This window comes from Mustelus asterias, chromosome 20 (genome assembly GCF_964213995.1).
Source record: "Mustelus asterias chromosome 20, sMusAst1.hap1.1, whole genome shotgun sequence".
NCBI lineage: Eukaryota > Metazoa > Chordata > Chondrichthyes > Carcharhiniformes > Triakidae > Mustelus > Mustelus asterias.
In genome coordinates this window covers 4,751,252-4,767,651 of record NC_135820.1, presented here as the reverse complement: position 1 = coordinate 4,767,651, position 16,400 = coordinate 4,751,252, and the positions used below count along the sequence as shown (strand labels likewise).

Below are 16,400 nucleotides of genomic sequence, written 5' to 3'. Positions count from 1 at the left end.
ACAGCTGATATTTTATTATCTCCTAGATACCATGTCCATTGCTGCCCTTGCCTTGAGGTGCATGAGCTTTGGGAACTGTAACCACCGAACCCCCGTGATCAAGTCCGCTTTGCAGAGTGTAGTCACCCATATCCTTGGCAATGTTCGAAGTGACGGGACGATTGGGGATCTCAGCACCACCGGGGTCGCGGTCCAGGTACTGTGCCAGCAATGTGGCCTATCTAAGGTTCTTGGCACAAATTGCCAGTCCCCTCACCCCTCCTCAATTCATACAATCCCGACAGTGCAGAAGGAGGCCATTCGGCCCATCGAGTCTGCACCGACCACAATCCCACCCAGGCCTATTCCCATAATCCCACGTATTTACCCTGCTAATCGCTAAAGTGAATTTAACATGGCCAATCAACCTAAACCGCACATCTTTGCACTGTGAAAGGAAACCAGAGCACCCGGAGGAAACCCACGCAGGCACGATAGAGAGTGCAGGCTCCACACAGACAGTGACCCGAGACCAGAATTGAACCCGGGTCCCTGGCATTGTGAGGCAGCAGTGCCAACCACTGTGCCACCGTGCCACCCAATTGTATGATGATAATATCTTGTGTGATGATAATATCAAACCTCCTTGGTGAAGCCCAGTCAGGACACAGAGTCTTTCCTAATTGAGACAGCTCACTGATTTGTCCAGTGTCCCAACTCTCCCCCCGCACTGTCCAGTGCCCCAGATCTCCCCCCGCACTGTCCAGTGTCCCAGGTCTCCCCCCGCACTGCCCAGTGTCCCAGGTCTCCCCCCACACTGCTCAGTGTCCCAGGTCTCCCCCCGCACTGCCCAGTGTCCCAGGTCTCCCCCCACACTGCCCAGTGTCCCAGGTCTCCTCCCACACTGCCCAGTGTCCCAGGTCTCCCCCCACACTGCCCAGTGTCCCAGGTCTCCCCCCACACTGCCCAGTGTCCCAGGTCTCCTCCCACACTGCCCAGTGTCCCAGGTCTCCCCCCACACTGCCCAGTGTCCCAGGTCTCCCCCCGCACTGCCCAGTGTCCCAGGTCTCCCCTCACACTGCCCAGTGTCCCAGGTCTCCTCCCACACTGTCCAGTGTCCCAGGTCTCCCCCCACACTGCCCAGTGTCCCAGGTCTCCTCCCACACTGCCCAGTGTCCCAGGTCTCCTCCCACACTGTCCAGTGTCCCAGGTCTCCTCCCACACTGCCCAGTGTCCCAGGTCTCCTCCCACACTGCCCAGTGTCCCAGGTCTCCTCCCACACTGTCCAGTGTCCCAGGTCTCCCCCCCGCACTGCCCAGTGTCCCAGGTCTCCTCCCTCACTGCCCAGTGTCCCAGGTCTCCTCCCGCACTGCCCAGTGTCCCAGGTCTCCCCCCGCACTGCCCAGTGTCCCAGACATCCCCTCTTTATATCAAAGACGACTAATACCAATCACCTGTTTCTCCTAACCTTAAGAAGGAAATTAACAGGACATTATCATAGCAGTCGCCTCCCTGAACTAGTAATCAAGGGATTGAGGATTGGTTAATGGGCAGAAAACAGACTCGAGTTAAATGTGTTATTTTTGAGTTGGCAGGAATGTTTTTCCCTGGAGCATAGGAGACTTCAGGGTGATCTGATAGAGGTCTATAAAATAATGAGGGGCTCAGATCAGCGAGTCAACATCTTTTCCCAAAGGTAGGGGAGTCTAAAACTAGAGGGCATAGGTTTAAGGTGAGAGGGGAGAAATACAATAGTGTCCAGAGGGGCAATTCTTTCCCACAGAGGGTGGTGAGTGTCTGGAACAAGCTGCCAGAGGTAGTAGTAGAGGCGGGTACAATTTTGTCTTTTAAAAAGCATTTAAACAGTTACATGGATAAGATGGGTATACAGGGAAATGGGTCAAACGTGGGCAATTGGGTCTAGCTTAGTGGTTAAAAATAAAGGGCAGCATGGACAAGTTAGACTGAAGGGCCTGTTTCCATGCCTCTATGACTCTGAGTTAAGTTAGTGCAGTGGAGGGAAAGGAGGTGTGGGGGGGTGGGAGGAGGGCAGGGGTTGCATGTATACCTGTGCTGGGCCTCAGATATGTTGCCCGGTCTCGAGGGTGTTGGCTATGAGGAGAGGTTGAATAAACTCGGATTGTTTTCACTGGAAAGACGGAGGCTGAGGGGAGACCTGATAGAGGGTCTACAAAATGATGAGAGGCACAGACAGGGTGGATAGTCAGAGGCTTTTACCCAGGGTGGAAGTGTCAATTACAAGGGGGCACAGGTTCCAGGTGAGAGGGGGAGAGTTTAAGGGAGATGTGCGGGGGAGGTTTTTCACGCAGAGAGCGGTGGGTGCCTGGAACGCGCTGCCAGAGGAGGTGGTGGAAGCAGGTACATTAACAACATTTAAGAGGCATCTGGATGGGTCCATGAATAGGGAGGGAATAGAGGGATACGGACCGAGTCAGGGCAGAAGGGTTTGTTTAGTTTGGTTAGAGCATCATGATTGGCGCAGGCTTGGAGGGCCGAAGGGCCTGTCCCTGTGCTGTACTGTTCTTTGTTCTTTGTTCTTTACAATGTGACTCGATGGTTTCGGTGACGGGAGTGTGGGTAATGTTCCCTGTTTCGCTGACGATATGGAACTAGTTGGGAATGTCAGCGATGTGGAGGACACAGAGGATTCTCAGCAGAGTGACTGTGTGGGCAAGAACATGATGTGGAGATGCCGGCGTTGGACTGGGGTAAACACAGTAAGAAGTTTAACAACACCAGGTTAAAGTCCAACAGGTTTATTTGGTCGTGGTGTGGCTTTTGGTAGAGGTAGAGGTGTGGCTTTTGCTACCAAATAAACCTGTTGGACTTTAACCTGGTGTTGTTAAACTTCTTACTGGGCAAGAACATGGCAGCTGGAACGTAATGGAGAGGTTTTTCACTCCGGCCAGTGGAATGGGAAAAGAGAGTTTCAGTTAAAAAGGTGAGGGGGCCAATAAATGTTGGAGTTCAGAAAGGTTTGGGCATCATTGTACAGAAATTGCAGAAAGCTGACAGGAAAAGACAGCCAGCAATGGGGAAGGAAATGTTGGCCTTTATTGCAAGGGGATTGGACAACAGGACAAAGGAGGCCTCCCAACAATTGTACAGAGTTTTGGCGCTACCACATTTTTGAATATTTTGTGTGGTTCCAATCTCCATGTTTGAGGGGAATATTCCAGAACTGGAGGCGATACAGCGAGGATTCAATAGATTGGTCGCTGGGATGAGAGGGTTGAACGAGGAGGAGAGATTGTGCAGAATGGGCTGAAATTCTCGGAGTTTAGAAGAACGGCTGGTGATCTCACTGAAAGATATTCTATTCTCAGACGGTTGGACAGGGTAGACACGGCGAGGCTGATTCCCCGTCTCCTCCCCCCTTCCACCCACCCGGGTTGGAGCGTCTAGAACCTGGGCTCAGAGCCTCAGGATTTGGGGCGGCCATTTTGGATTGAGATGAGGAGGAATTGATTCACTGGGAGTGCGGTAAATCTTTGGAATTCTCCGCCCTGCGGATGCTCCCTCGGTGAGTTCACCCCAGGCCGAGATCGAGAGGTTTTTCGACACTCGGGGAATTGAGGGAGAGGGCAGGAAGGAGGTGAGGGAGAAAGTCAGCCATCATCGTATTGAATGGGAGAGCAGGCCTGAGGGGCTGAATGGCCTCTTCCCACTCCTGCCTCTTATGCGATAACGAGTGTCCAGAGTTCCAATGAACCGGCATTGAGAATCGCTCCAATTCTGGCCAATCCTCCCATTTCCATCGCTCCGCCATTGGCAGCCCCACCTTCAGCTGCCTGGGGCTGTGGGGAGGCCGAAGCTCTGGAAATCCCTCCCTAAACCTCTCCACTCTCTCTCTCTCTCTCTGCCTCGCTCTCTCCTCCTTTAATACGCTCCTTACGATTGTCTGGTTTGCTGTCTGGTGATGCACCTGGCCATGTTTTGCAATAGGAAAGGTGCTACAGCAATGCACAGTGTTGTTGTTTCGCACTGCCCACAGTTTGAGGAGATTAATGGCACCATTCTCCTCTCTCAGGCTCTGACTGCCAATCAGGATCTGCTCCCTCCGGGTTCTTGGGAATGCCGGAAGTCTGTGGAGAAACTCCTCCAGGGAATCTCCAATGGAACGTTTAGTAATCCCCTGGCAGCCTCTCTCGCCATCCCGGCCTTGGAAAACCGAACCCTCCTGGATATCGACACATTGAACTGTTCCACAGACACAGGTCAGTGCACGGACAGGGTTTCCCGCGCTCTCTCTGCCTCTCCCTGTCTCTCTCTGTGTGCCCCTCTTTCTCTCTCTCTCTGTGTGTCCCTCTCTCTCTCTCTGTGTCGTCCCCCCCCCTCTCTGTCTCTCCCTGTCTGTCTCTGTGTGTCTGTGGTGAACCATCGTTGGTTCACCACTGGGGTTTGTTACCATGTTACTGTTGGGCTAGGGTGTTATTACTGTGGGGGTTGTACTATATTGTTGGGTTAGGGTGTTTACCTGTTATAAGTGTTACCATGGCACATTCCAGTGGGGTCCCGCCTCCGGTGGCAGGGTATAAGACCCCCTGCTCCGGCAGGACCCCTTCAGTCTGAACTGGTGTATTCGTGTTAGTAGTTTCATTGTTACTGTATTAAAGCCTTCAATACTAAAGCCTTGATTCCATGTGCTCATTGACGCGCATCAATTTAATACAGTAAACAGAGAGTATGGAACAGATTCTAAAACCGGATCGTCTGACACTGGACCCACGTGCGGTCGGTGCAGCTAACACATTCGACCATTGGTGGAAGTGCTTTGAGGACTACCTGGCAGCCTCGGTAGCTATCACTACGGACAGTGATAGACTCCAGGTCCTCCACGCGAGGGTAAGCGACACGATTTACCTAGCCATTCGTGCAGCTCCCACTTACCAGGGTGCCGTCGAGCTCCTAAAGAATAGGTACATTACGCCACCCAACGAGATACATGCTCGTTACCTCCTTGCTACACGACGTCGGCAGTCGGGCGAAACCATAGAGGATTATGCCAATGAGCTCCTGCAGCTTGCCAGGGGTTGCGACTGTAAGGACGTCTCCGCCGAGCAGTACATGTACGACCTCGCCCGAGACGCGTTCGTAGCAGGGGTAGGGTCCTCGTACATCAGGCTTAAATTACTAAAAAAGGGGAAACTCAACTTGACCCAGGCAATGGGGATGGCCGCGAGGTTGGAGGCGGCGTCGAAGAGCTTGGCGCTGTACCCCGAGGACCACGTGCAGTCAACGTGGTTGGAGCAAGCTCTGCTCCCTCCTCGCCCCGCGAACCCGCGCTCCCAGATCGATTCGACGACGGCGGCAGCTCCAGGTGGCCAGCGATGCTATTTTTGCGGTGGGGCCAAGCATCCACGGCAACAGTGTCCGGCAAGAACGGCAATCTGCAGCCAGTGCGGTAAAAAAGGCCACTACGGCAAAGTCTGTAGGTCCAGACCTAAAAACGGCAGTGCAGTTTGTAACCCTCCAGAACGGAGACCATCTCTTTCGGCGTTGCAGTACCCACGAGGTCCGACCACGTGCGATCTCAGGACGGCGCCATCGTGGCAAACAGAGGAGGAGGAAGACCACCAGGAGTCGCTGCGCTTGGCGCCCTCGCCCACGTGCGATTCATGGGGGCGGCCATCATGGTCCACGACGACTAGGAGCGACCAGCAGGGGTCCTCAGCATCCACATCGGCAGCATGCAGTGACGCCCAGGGGCCAACGGTGGCGTCGATCTCTCTGGATCAGACCAGGCATTACAGACTGGAACATTCTATGATGGAGGTAAAGGTTAGTGGCAGAACTGTGAATTGTCTGTTTGACAGTGGGAGCACCGAAAGTTTCATACACCCTGAAACTGCTAAAAGGTGTGGACTCCGGGTTCTCCCTGCCAAACAGACAATTTCCATGGCATCACAGTCCCGGTCTGTACCGATCCAAGGACGATGTATGGTAACTCTTGAGGTACAGGGCACAGTTTACGAGCAATTCAGGCTCCTTGTGCTACCTCACCTTTGCGCGCCAATTATCCTCGGACTAAACTTTATGGTCCACATGAAGAGTGTGATCCTACAGTACGGTGGGCCACTCCCTTCACTGGCAGTAGGGAACCAGCCGCAGCCTCCAAATTGCCCAAAGCACCCCGCGTGCAATCTATCCACCCTGAAGATCACGACACCATCCCTTTTTAAAAATCTGGTACCTGGCTGCAAGCCCATCGCTACTAAAAGTAGGCGTTACAGCGCTGAGGACCGGATCTTTATTAGATCTGAGGTTCAGCGGCTCCTCAAGGAAGGGATCATACAGGCCAGTGCTAGTCCGTGGAGAGCGCAGGTCGTGGTAGTCAAAAGCGGGAACAAACCTCGGATGGTCATCGACTATAGTCAGACCATTAATAGATACACGCAGCTGGATGCGTATCCTCTCCCGCGCATTTCTGATATGGTCAATCAGATTGCGCAGTACCGAGTGTTTTCTACCATAGACCTTAAGTCCGCCTACCATCAACTCCCCATCCGCCCAGAGGACCGACAATATACGGCCTTTGAGGCGGATGGTCGTCTATACCAATTCCTCAGGGTTCCATTTGGTGTCACCAATGGGGTCTCGGTCTTCCAGCGTGCTATGGACCGAATGGTGGACCAGAATGGGTTGCGGGCTACCTTCCCGTACCTGGATAACGTCACCATCTGCGGCCATGACCAGCAGGACCACGACACGAATCTCCAACACTTTCTGCGCACTGCATCTCGCCTGAATCTGACCTATAACAGGGAGAAGTGCGTATTCCGTACGCGTAAGTTAGCCATCCTCGGATACGTGGTGGAAAACGGGGTCATTGGCCCTGATCCAGACCGTATGCGCCCACTCACTGAACTTCCCTTGCCCGCTAGCACGAAAGCACTGAGGAGATGCCTCGGGTTCTTTTCGTATTATGCACAGTGGGTCCCCAACTACGCGGACAAAGCTCGTCCGCTCATTAAGTCCACGACCTTCCCACTTACGCCGGAGGCCCAATTGGCCTTCAAGGTTTTGAAAAGCGACATCTCGAAAGCCACGATGCACGCGGTGGATGAATCCATCCCTTTCCAGGTGGAGAGTGATGCATCTGACTTCGCCCTAGCCGCCACACTAAACCAGGCAGGCAGGCCCGTCGCGTTTTTTTCCCGCACCCTTCAAGGCCCAGAGATTCGGCACTCAGCGGTGGAAAAGGAGGCTCAGGCCATTGTGGAGGCAGTCAGACACTGGCGCCATTACCTGGCAGGTAAGCGGTTCACCCTGATCACGGATCAACGATCCGTGGCGTTTATGTTCAATAACACGCAGAGGGGCAAGATCAAGAACGATAAGATCTTGCGGTGGAGAATTGAGCTCTCCACCTATAATTACGATATTATGTATCGTCCAGGGAAGCTCAATGAGCCCTCGGATGCCCTCTCGCGCGGAACATGCGCCATCATGCAGGAGGACCGCTTGAAGGCTCTCCACAATGATCTGTGTCATCCTGGAGTCACCAGACTCTACCACTTCATCAAAGCCCGCAACCTGCCCTACTCGGTGGAGGAGGTCAGGTCAGTAACTAGAAGCTGTCGGATTTGCGCAGAATGCAAACCACACTTTTATCGACCAGACCGGGCACATTTGGTCAAGGCCACTCGCCCTTTTGAGAGGCTGAGTGTGGATTTTAAGGGCCCCCTTCCCTCAACGGACCGGAATGTCTATTTTCTCAATATAATAGACGAATATTCCCGGTTTCCGTTTGTTTTCCCCTGTGCGGACACGTCAACTGCCACCGTCATCAAGGTTTTCAGTGAACTTTTTACCCTGTTCGGGTACCCCTGCTATATTCATAGCGACAGGGGCTCGTCGTTCATGAGCAACGACTTGAGGCAATTCCTGCTCTCATTCGGGATTGCCTCTAGTAGAACCACGAGCTACAACCCTAGGGGTAACGGACAGGTGGAAAGGGAGAATGCTACAGTCTGGAAGGCTGTCCTACTGGCACTGAAATCCAGGGGCCTTCCAGTCTCCCGTTGGCAGGAGGTCCTTCCAAATGCGCTCCATTCTATCCGCTCCCTCCTGTGTACGGCAACCAATGCTACTCCCCACGAGAGGATGTTCTCATTCCCTCGGAAGTCGTCCTCGGGGACCTCATTGCCAGCCTGGTTGACGTACCCAGGACCCGTCCTTCTGCGGCGCCATGTGAGGGCTCGCAGGTCCGACCCCTTGGTCGAACCGGTCCAACTCCTCCACGCCAACCCTCAGTATGCCTATGTGGCATATCCTGACGGGCGAGAGGACACTGTCTCCATTAGAGACCTGGCGCCCGCAGGGGACGTAGCAACCCCTGTCGCTCCTATTCCCCCAGTCACAAATCCACTACTCCTCATTACTTCCCCAGACGTGGCGCGGTCAGCACCGGGACCAGTGCATAACACTTTTACTCCCATGTACAGCTTGCCTGAGACTCGGAGATCGGCGCCACCATCATCACCACCACCACCACTACCACCAAACGTTCCAGGATCCCCTGCACCATCGCCTCACCAGGGCCGGCCGGCCCGGGAGTCCTTGAAGGGACAGCCACACGTTACTTGGAGAGAACCACTACAAGCACCTGCTCCGGTTTCGCAACCGGTGTTGAGGAGATCGCAGCGTCGGTGCGGTCCTCCAGACCGTCTGGACTTGTGAATCCTGTGATTTTTTTTTTTTTGTTATTGTCTGTTTTCGTCCACCCCGCCACCTTTTGTCTTAAAGGAGGGGTGAATGTGGTGAACCATCGTTGGTTCACCACTGGGGTTTGTTACCATGTTACTGTTGGGCTAGGGTGTTATTACTGTGGGGGTTGTACTATGTTGTTGGGTTAGGGTGTTTACCTGTTATAAGTGTTACCATGGCACATTCCAGTGGGGTCCCGCCTCCGGTGGCAGGGTATAAGACCCCCTGCTCCGGCAGGACCCCTTCAGTCTGAACTGGTGTATTCGTGTTAGTAGTTTCATTGTTACTGTATTAAAGCCTTCAATACTAAAGCCTTGATTCCATGTGCTCATTGACGCGCATCAGTGTCTCTCTGTATTTGTGCGTCCCTCCCTCTCTCTCTCTCTCTCCCTCTCTGTCTCTCTGTCTCTCTCTCTCTCTGTCTCTCTCCCTCTCTGTCTCTCTCCCTCTCTGTCTCTTTCTCTCTGTTTCTCTCTCTCACTCTCTGTCTCTCTCTCTCTGTTTCTCTCTCTCACTCTCTGTCTCTCTCTCTCTCTGTCTCTCTCCCTCTCTGTCTCTCTCCCTCTCTGTCTCTCTCTCTCACTCTCTGTCTCTCTCTCTCTGTTTCTCTGTCTCTTTCTCTCTGTCTCTTTCTCTGTCTTTCTCTCACTCTCTGTTTTTTTTCTCTCCCTCTGTGTCCCTCTCTCTCTGCCTCTCCCTTTCTGTCTCTGCGTCTCTCTCCCCCTGTCTCTGTGTGTTTGTCTCTGTGCGTCCCTTTCTCTCTCTCTGTCCCTCTCTCTCTGTCCCTCTCTCTCTGTCTCTGTCTCTCTCTTTCACTCCACTATTTCTTTCTGATACGCCACCTGTCTCTCTGTTGTCTTGATCCCAGTCTCTCTGTCTCTAACTCTCTTTTCACAGTAACTTCATTGCAGTGTTAAGGTATGCCGACTTGTGACACGAATAAATGAGCTGAGCTGACAATCTCGATCATTGTCTCCTCCCCCACGCTCGCTCGCTCTCTCCCCCTGCTGCTGGAGATAAGTAATACTGATCTGACCATCTTCTCTCCCCAGATGACCTCCCCTCCTTATTCAGAAAGAGCCCGATTGCCGCCTACCCCAGAGCTGCCACCACTACCCCCACCCATCCGACACCCACCCCCACCCATCCGACACCCACCCCCACACATCCAACCCACACCTCGCAGACACGCACCCACAGAGTCCACATGGCCAGGATCATCACCGCCTCCACCGCCTCCTCCACGGGATACATCTCCGTCAACTACACCGTAATGGACGCCGTCAACAACAACTTCACCCAATGGCTGATACTCAACGTTCCCCTGGGATCCTCGGCACTCGACATCCTGAAGGAGGCAGAAAGGATCTCACCGGAAAGGTTCAGGTAGGCGGCACACTGACCCCCTGACAGTGCAGCACTCCCTCAGTACTGACCCTCTGACAGTGCAGCACTCCCTCAGTACTGACACTCTGACAGTGCGGCACTCCCTCAGTACTGACCCTCTGACAGTGCAGCACTCCCTCAGTACTGACACTCTGACAGTGCGGCACTCCCTCAGTACTGACTCTCTGACAGTGCGGCACTCCCTCAGTACTGACCCTCTGACAGTGCGACACTCCCTCAGTACTGACCCTCTGACAGTGCAGCACTCCCTCAGTACTGACCCTCTGACAGTGCAGCACTCCCTCAGTACTGACCCCCTGACAGTGCAGCACTCCCTCAGTACTGACCCCCTGACAGTGCGGCACTCCCTCAGTACTGACCCTCTGACAGTGCGGCACTCCCTCAGTACTGACCCTCTGACAGTGCGGCACTCCCTCAGTACTGACCCTCTGACAGTGTGGCACTCCCTCAGTACTGACCCTCTGACAGTGCAGCACTCCCTCAGTACTGACCCTCTGACAGTGCGGCACTCCCTCAGTACTGACCCTCTGACAGTGCAGCACTCCCTCAGTACTGACCCGCTGACACTGCAACACTCCCTCAGTACTGATCCTCTGACAGTGCAGCACTCCCTCAGTACTGACCCTCTGACAGTGCAACACTATCTCAGGACTGACCCTCTGACAGTGCAGCACTCCCTCAGTACTGACCCTCTGACAGTGCAGCACTCCCTCAGTACTGACCCTCTGACAGTGCGGCGCTCCCTCAGTACTGACCCCCTGACAGTGCAGCACTCCCTCAGTACTGACCCCCTGACAGTGCAGCACTCCCTCAGTACTGACCCCCTGACAGTGCGGCACTCCCTCAGTACTGACCCTCTGACAGTGCGGCACTCCCTCAGTACTGACCCTCTGACAGTGCGGCACTCCCTCAGTACTGACCCTCTGACAGTGTGGCACTCCCTCAGTACTGACCCTCTGACAGTGCAGCACTCCCTCAGTACTGACCCTCTGACAGTGCAGCGCTCCCTCAGTACTGACCCTCTGACAGTGCGGCACTCCCTCAGTACTGACCCTCTGACAGTGCAGCACTCCCTCAGTACTGACCCTCTGACAGTGCAGCACTCCCTCAGTACTGACCCTCTGACAGTGCAGCACTCCCTCAGTACTGACCCTCTGACAGTGCAGCACTCCCTCGGTACTGAGGGTATTACTGATCAGCCGTCTGTGTCTGGGGGTAGTTGTGGTTTTGATTCTGAGATTTAGACTGACATGGATTTCTCTTTGTCTTCCTGTCAGATTGGACTATCTCCAGACACCCTGGGGTGTTGTCATCACTGGCATCAACGGTTTGTATCCGAACATGTTCACAACTCAGTGGTATTTTATCACCGGACAAAATCATCAAATTAACGGTGAGTACATGGGATCGGAATCCCTGCAGATTCAATCGGAACAAAGTGCCTCTGTCCCAGAAACTCTCTCACATACTCACACACCCATTCACTCATAAACACACACACATTCACACACTCTCGCACGCACTCATCCGCGCGCTCGCCCCCGCACTCACCCACACACTCAGCCACACACCCACGCCCTCGCGCACTCGCCCGCACACGCACTCGCCCGCACTTGCCCGCACGCGCACTCACGCGCACACACACACGCACTCACGCGCACACACACGCACTCGCCCGCACACGCACTCGCCCGCACGCGCACTTGCCCGCACACGCACTTGCCCGCACATGCACTTCATCGCACACGCACTTGCCCGCACATGCACTCGCCCGCACACGCACTTGCCCGCACACGCACTCGCCCGCACACGCACTCGCCCGCACACGCACTCGCCCGCACACGCACTTGCCCGCACGCGCACTCACACGCACACACACGCACTCCCGCGCACACACACGCACTCACGCGCACACACACACTCACGCGCTCATGCACTCACACACACACTCAATTAATAGTAGTGCGTTGGGGAGAGTTACAGAACAAAGAGATCTAGGGGTACATGTTCATAGCTCCTTGAAAGTGGAGTCACAGGTGGACAGAGTGGTGAAGAAGGCATTCGGCATGCTTGGTTTCATAGGTCAGAACGTTGAATACAGGAGTTGGGACGTCTTGTTGAAGTTGTACAAGACATTGGTGAGGCCACACTTGGAATACTGTGTGCAGCTCTGGTCACCCTATTATAGAAAGGATATTATTAAACTAGAAAGAGTGCAGAAAAGATTTACTCGGCTGCTACCGGGACTGGATGGATTGAGTTATAAGGAGAGGCTGGATAGATTGGGACTTCTTTCTCTGGAGCGTAGGAGGCTGAGGGGTGACCTTATAGAGGTCTATAAAATAATGAGGGGCATAGACAAGGTAGATAGTGAATATCTTTTCCCAAAGGTATGGGAGTCTAAAACTAGAGGGCATAGGTTTAAGGTGAGAGGGGAGAGATACAAAAGTGTCCAGAGGGACAATTTTTTCACAGAGAGGATGGTGAGTGTCTGGAGCAAGCTGCCGGAGGTAGTAGTAGAGGGTGGTACAATTTTGTCTTTTAAAAAGCATTTAGATAGTTACATGGGTACGATGGGTATAGAGGGATATGGGCCAAATGCGGGCAATTGGGATTAGTTTAGGGTTTTTAAAAAAAAGGGTGACATGGACAAGATGGGCCGAAGGGCCTGTTTCCATGCTGTAAACCTCTATGATTCTATGACTCACACACACTCACGCGCACTGACGTGTGCGCACACACTCGCACGCACACTCGCACGCCCACGTGCACACATGCACACACACTCACACACACACACTCGCACGCACACTCGCACCCACACTCGCACGCACATACGCGCACACACACACACGCACGCACAGACTCGCACATTCACACGCACAGACTCGCACATTCACGCACACTCGCACGCACAGACTCGCACATTCACGCACACTCGCACGCACATACGCGCACACACACACGCGCACGCACAGACTCGCACATTCACACACACACACGCGCACATTCACGCACACTCGCACGCACATACGCGCACACACACACACGCACAGACTCGCACACTCACGCACACTCACACGCGCACAGACACACACACACATGCACGCACACAGACTCGCGCACTCACTTGCACACACACTCACACAAGCTCGACAATCCTGCCCACCAGCTGTGAATGGTTTCATTCCATTTCTTGCCCTGTGACATCTCTCAGCAAATGTTGGAGCTGTTTCAGAGAATGAATCTAACCCCATGTTCTTTGATCAAACACAGAATATAAGAGCAGGGAGGATATGAAGGAGCTGTATAAAACACTGGTTAGGCCACAGCTAGATTCCTGGCACAGTTTTGCTTGCCACACTGTAGAATCATATAGTACAGAATGAGCCCATCGAGTCTGCACTGATCACAATCCCACCCAGGCCCCATCTCCCGAGCCCCATGCATTTAGCCTCGCTCGTCCCCCTGACACTAAGGGACAATTTAGCATGGCCAGTGCACCTAACCCGCACATCTTTAGACTTTGGGAGGAAACCCATGCAGACACGGGGAGAATGTGCAAACTCAACACAGACAGTGGCCCAAGCTGGGAACTGAACCCAGGTCCCTGGAGCTGTGAGGCAGCAGTGTTAACCACTGTGCCACCGTACCGCCCACTACAGGAAGAATATGATTGCACGAGGGAGGGTGCAGAGGAGATTCACCAGGAGCGTCTCAGCGATGAAGAGAGGCTGGTTAGGCTGGAGTTGTTTTCCGTCGAGCAGAGAAGGCCGAGGGGGACCTGAGTGAGTTGTTGAAAATTATGAGGGGCAATGACAGGGTGGTTCGGAAGGAACCTTCCCCTGAGTAAAGCGATCAATAACCAGGGGGCATAGATTTAAGGTGGGGGGCAGGCGGACAGAGGGGATGTGAGGAAAATCATTTTGTGATTATTATTATACGCAGAATTACAGTATTGAAAGAGTAACTTGTATTTACTCTCCCCCCTCCCCCTCCCTCCCCCCTCCCCCTCACTCCCCCCTCCCCCTCACTCCCCCCTCCCCCTCACTCCCCCCCTCACCTTCCCCTCCCCCTCACTCCCCCCTCCCCCTCACTCCCCTTCCCCCTCACTCCCCCACCCCCTCACTCCCCCTCCCCCTCACTCCCCCCACCCCCTCACTCCCCCCACCCCCTCATTCCCCCCACTCCCTCACTCCCCCACCCCCTCACTCTCCTTCCGCCTCACTCCCCCCTCCCCCTCACTCCCCCTCCCCCTCACTCTCCCCTCCCCCTCACTCCCTCCTCCCCCTCACTCCCCCCTCCCCCTCACTCCCCCCTCCCCCTCACTCCCCCTCCGCCTCACTCCCCCTCCCCCTCACTCCCCCTCCCCCTCACTCCCCCCACCCCCTCACTCCCCCCTCCCTCTCACTCCCCCTCCCCCTCACTCCCCCCACCCCCTCACTCCCCCTCCCCCTCACTCCCCCTCCCCCTCACTCCCCCCACCCCCTCACTCTCCCTCACTCCCCCCTCCCCCTCACTGTCCCCTCCCCCTCACTGTCCCCTCCCCCTCACTCCCCCCACCCCCTCACTCCCCCCTCCCCATCACTCCCCCCTCCCCATCACTCCCCCCTCCCCTCACTCTCCCCTCCCCCTCACTCCCCCTCCCCCTCACTCCCCCCTCCCCCTCACTCCCCCCACCCCCTCACACCCCCCACCCCCTCACTCCCCCTCCCCCTCACTCCCCCCTCCCCTCACTCCCCCCTCCCCTCACTCCCCCCTCCCCCTCACTCCCCCTCCCCCTCCCCCTCACTCCCCCTCCCCCTCACTCCCCCTCCCCCTCAATCCCCCTCACTCCCCCCTCCCCCTCACTCTCCCCTCCCCCTCACTCTCCCCTCCCCCTCACACCCCCCCTCCCCCTCACTCCCCCCTCCCCCTCACTCCCCCCTTCCCCTCACTCCCCCCTCCCCCATGTGAGGAAAAGAGGGTGGCGGGAGTCTGGAACCCGCTACCTAAAGAGGTGGTCGAAGCGGGAACCCCTCACAATGTTTAAGAACAGTAAGAAGTCTCACAACACCAGGTTAAAGTCCATCAGGTTCATTTGGAATCAGGAGCTTTCGGAGCTCTGCTCCTTCATCAGGTGAGTGGTATCATCTCTCACCTGATGAAGGAGCAGAGTTCCGAAAGCTCGTGCTACCAAATAAACCTGTTGGAGTTTAACCTGGTGTTGTGAGACTTCTTACTGTGCCCACCCCAGTCCAACGCCGGCATCATGGCCAACATTTCAGAAGCGTTGAGATGAGCACTGGAAACTACGTAGCGTACAAGGCTGCGGACCAAGTGCTGGAAAATGGGACTGGAGTCGATTGGTGTTTAGGTGCAGTTGGTGCTGACACAGCGCACCGAAGGGTCTCTCTCTCTCTGTGCTGTAAAACTCTGCGACTTTGTGATTCTTATCCGATGACAGATCTGGAAGAGTTTACACCGTCGGACGGGGATACCATCCTGGCAATATTCACCCACCGACTCATTCCGAACAAATAATCCAGTCGCCTGATGGGATTGACAAGATTCACTACGAACCCAACTCGTCCCGAGCTCTCACTCTCATCCCGAGCTCCTCCTGACTGTGCTTCCCAAATCTTCACCTCAAATCTCATCTCCACAATGACGGATCACACAGCAAAACATGTTGTTCAGAATAACATTCATGGCATGACTATCTCAGAAGGCAAGGAATTAAACTTTCTTGTTGTCTAACAGCACGGACAGAGTTGAGAGTTTTTCTTCGGACAGACAGGTTTAAATATTATTCGTGAGCTCAGGGTGCTGTCGCCTTTGCGTCCTCCCTGGGGATGTTTTCACTGGTGAGGATCACATGTGGTCCCCATTAACCCCGCCCCCCCTCCCGAGAGGGTGGGGGCAGGGGGTGTGCCCTGTCAACCTGGCTCTGCCAACCTGGCACCCTGGCACTGCCCACCGGTCACTGGTCAGTGCCAAGGGGTGTGCCCTGTCAACCTGGCTCTGCCAACCTGGCACCCTGGCACTGCCCACCGGTCTCTGGCCAGTGCCATGGGGTGTGCCCTATCAACTTGGCACTGCCAACCTGGCACCCTGGCACTGCCCACCGGTCACTGGTCAGTGCCAAGGGGTGTGCCCTATCAACTTGACACTGCCAACCTGGCACCCTGGCACTGCTCACCTAGTCACCGGGCAGTGCCAAGGGTTGGGGACCGAGGAGGCTTGGCCAACTGAGGGGGGCTGGGCCAGCTGTTCGGTGGGGGTGTGGGGACTGCTGCCACTCT

The 16,400-nt window shown here is 55.0% G+C and overlaps 1 protein-coding gene across 1 annotated transcript in view; it reads left to right on the top strand.

The window, feature by feature from the left end:
• LOC144508742 (cobalamin binding intrinsic factor-like) overlaps nt 1–15,639 on the top strand; it is a 36,293-nt gene extending 20,654 nt beyond the window's left edge. The window contains exons 5-9 of the mRNA XM_078237050.1: nt 27–196; nt 4,031–4,217; nt 9,762–10,095; nt 11,394–11,509; nt 15,563–15,639. Coding sequence (XP_078093176.1) covers nt 27–196; nt 4,031–4,217; nt 9,762–10,095; nt 11,394–11,509; nt 15,563–15,639 — 884 coding nt within the window. The remainder of the gene's footprint in view (nt 1–26; nt 197–4,030; nt 4,218–9,761; nt 10,096–11,393; nt 11,510–15,562) is intronic.
• Nucleotides 15,640–16,400: the final 761 nt, after the last annotated feature.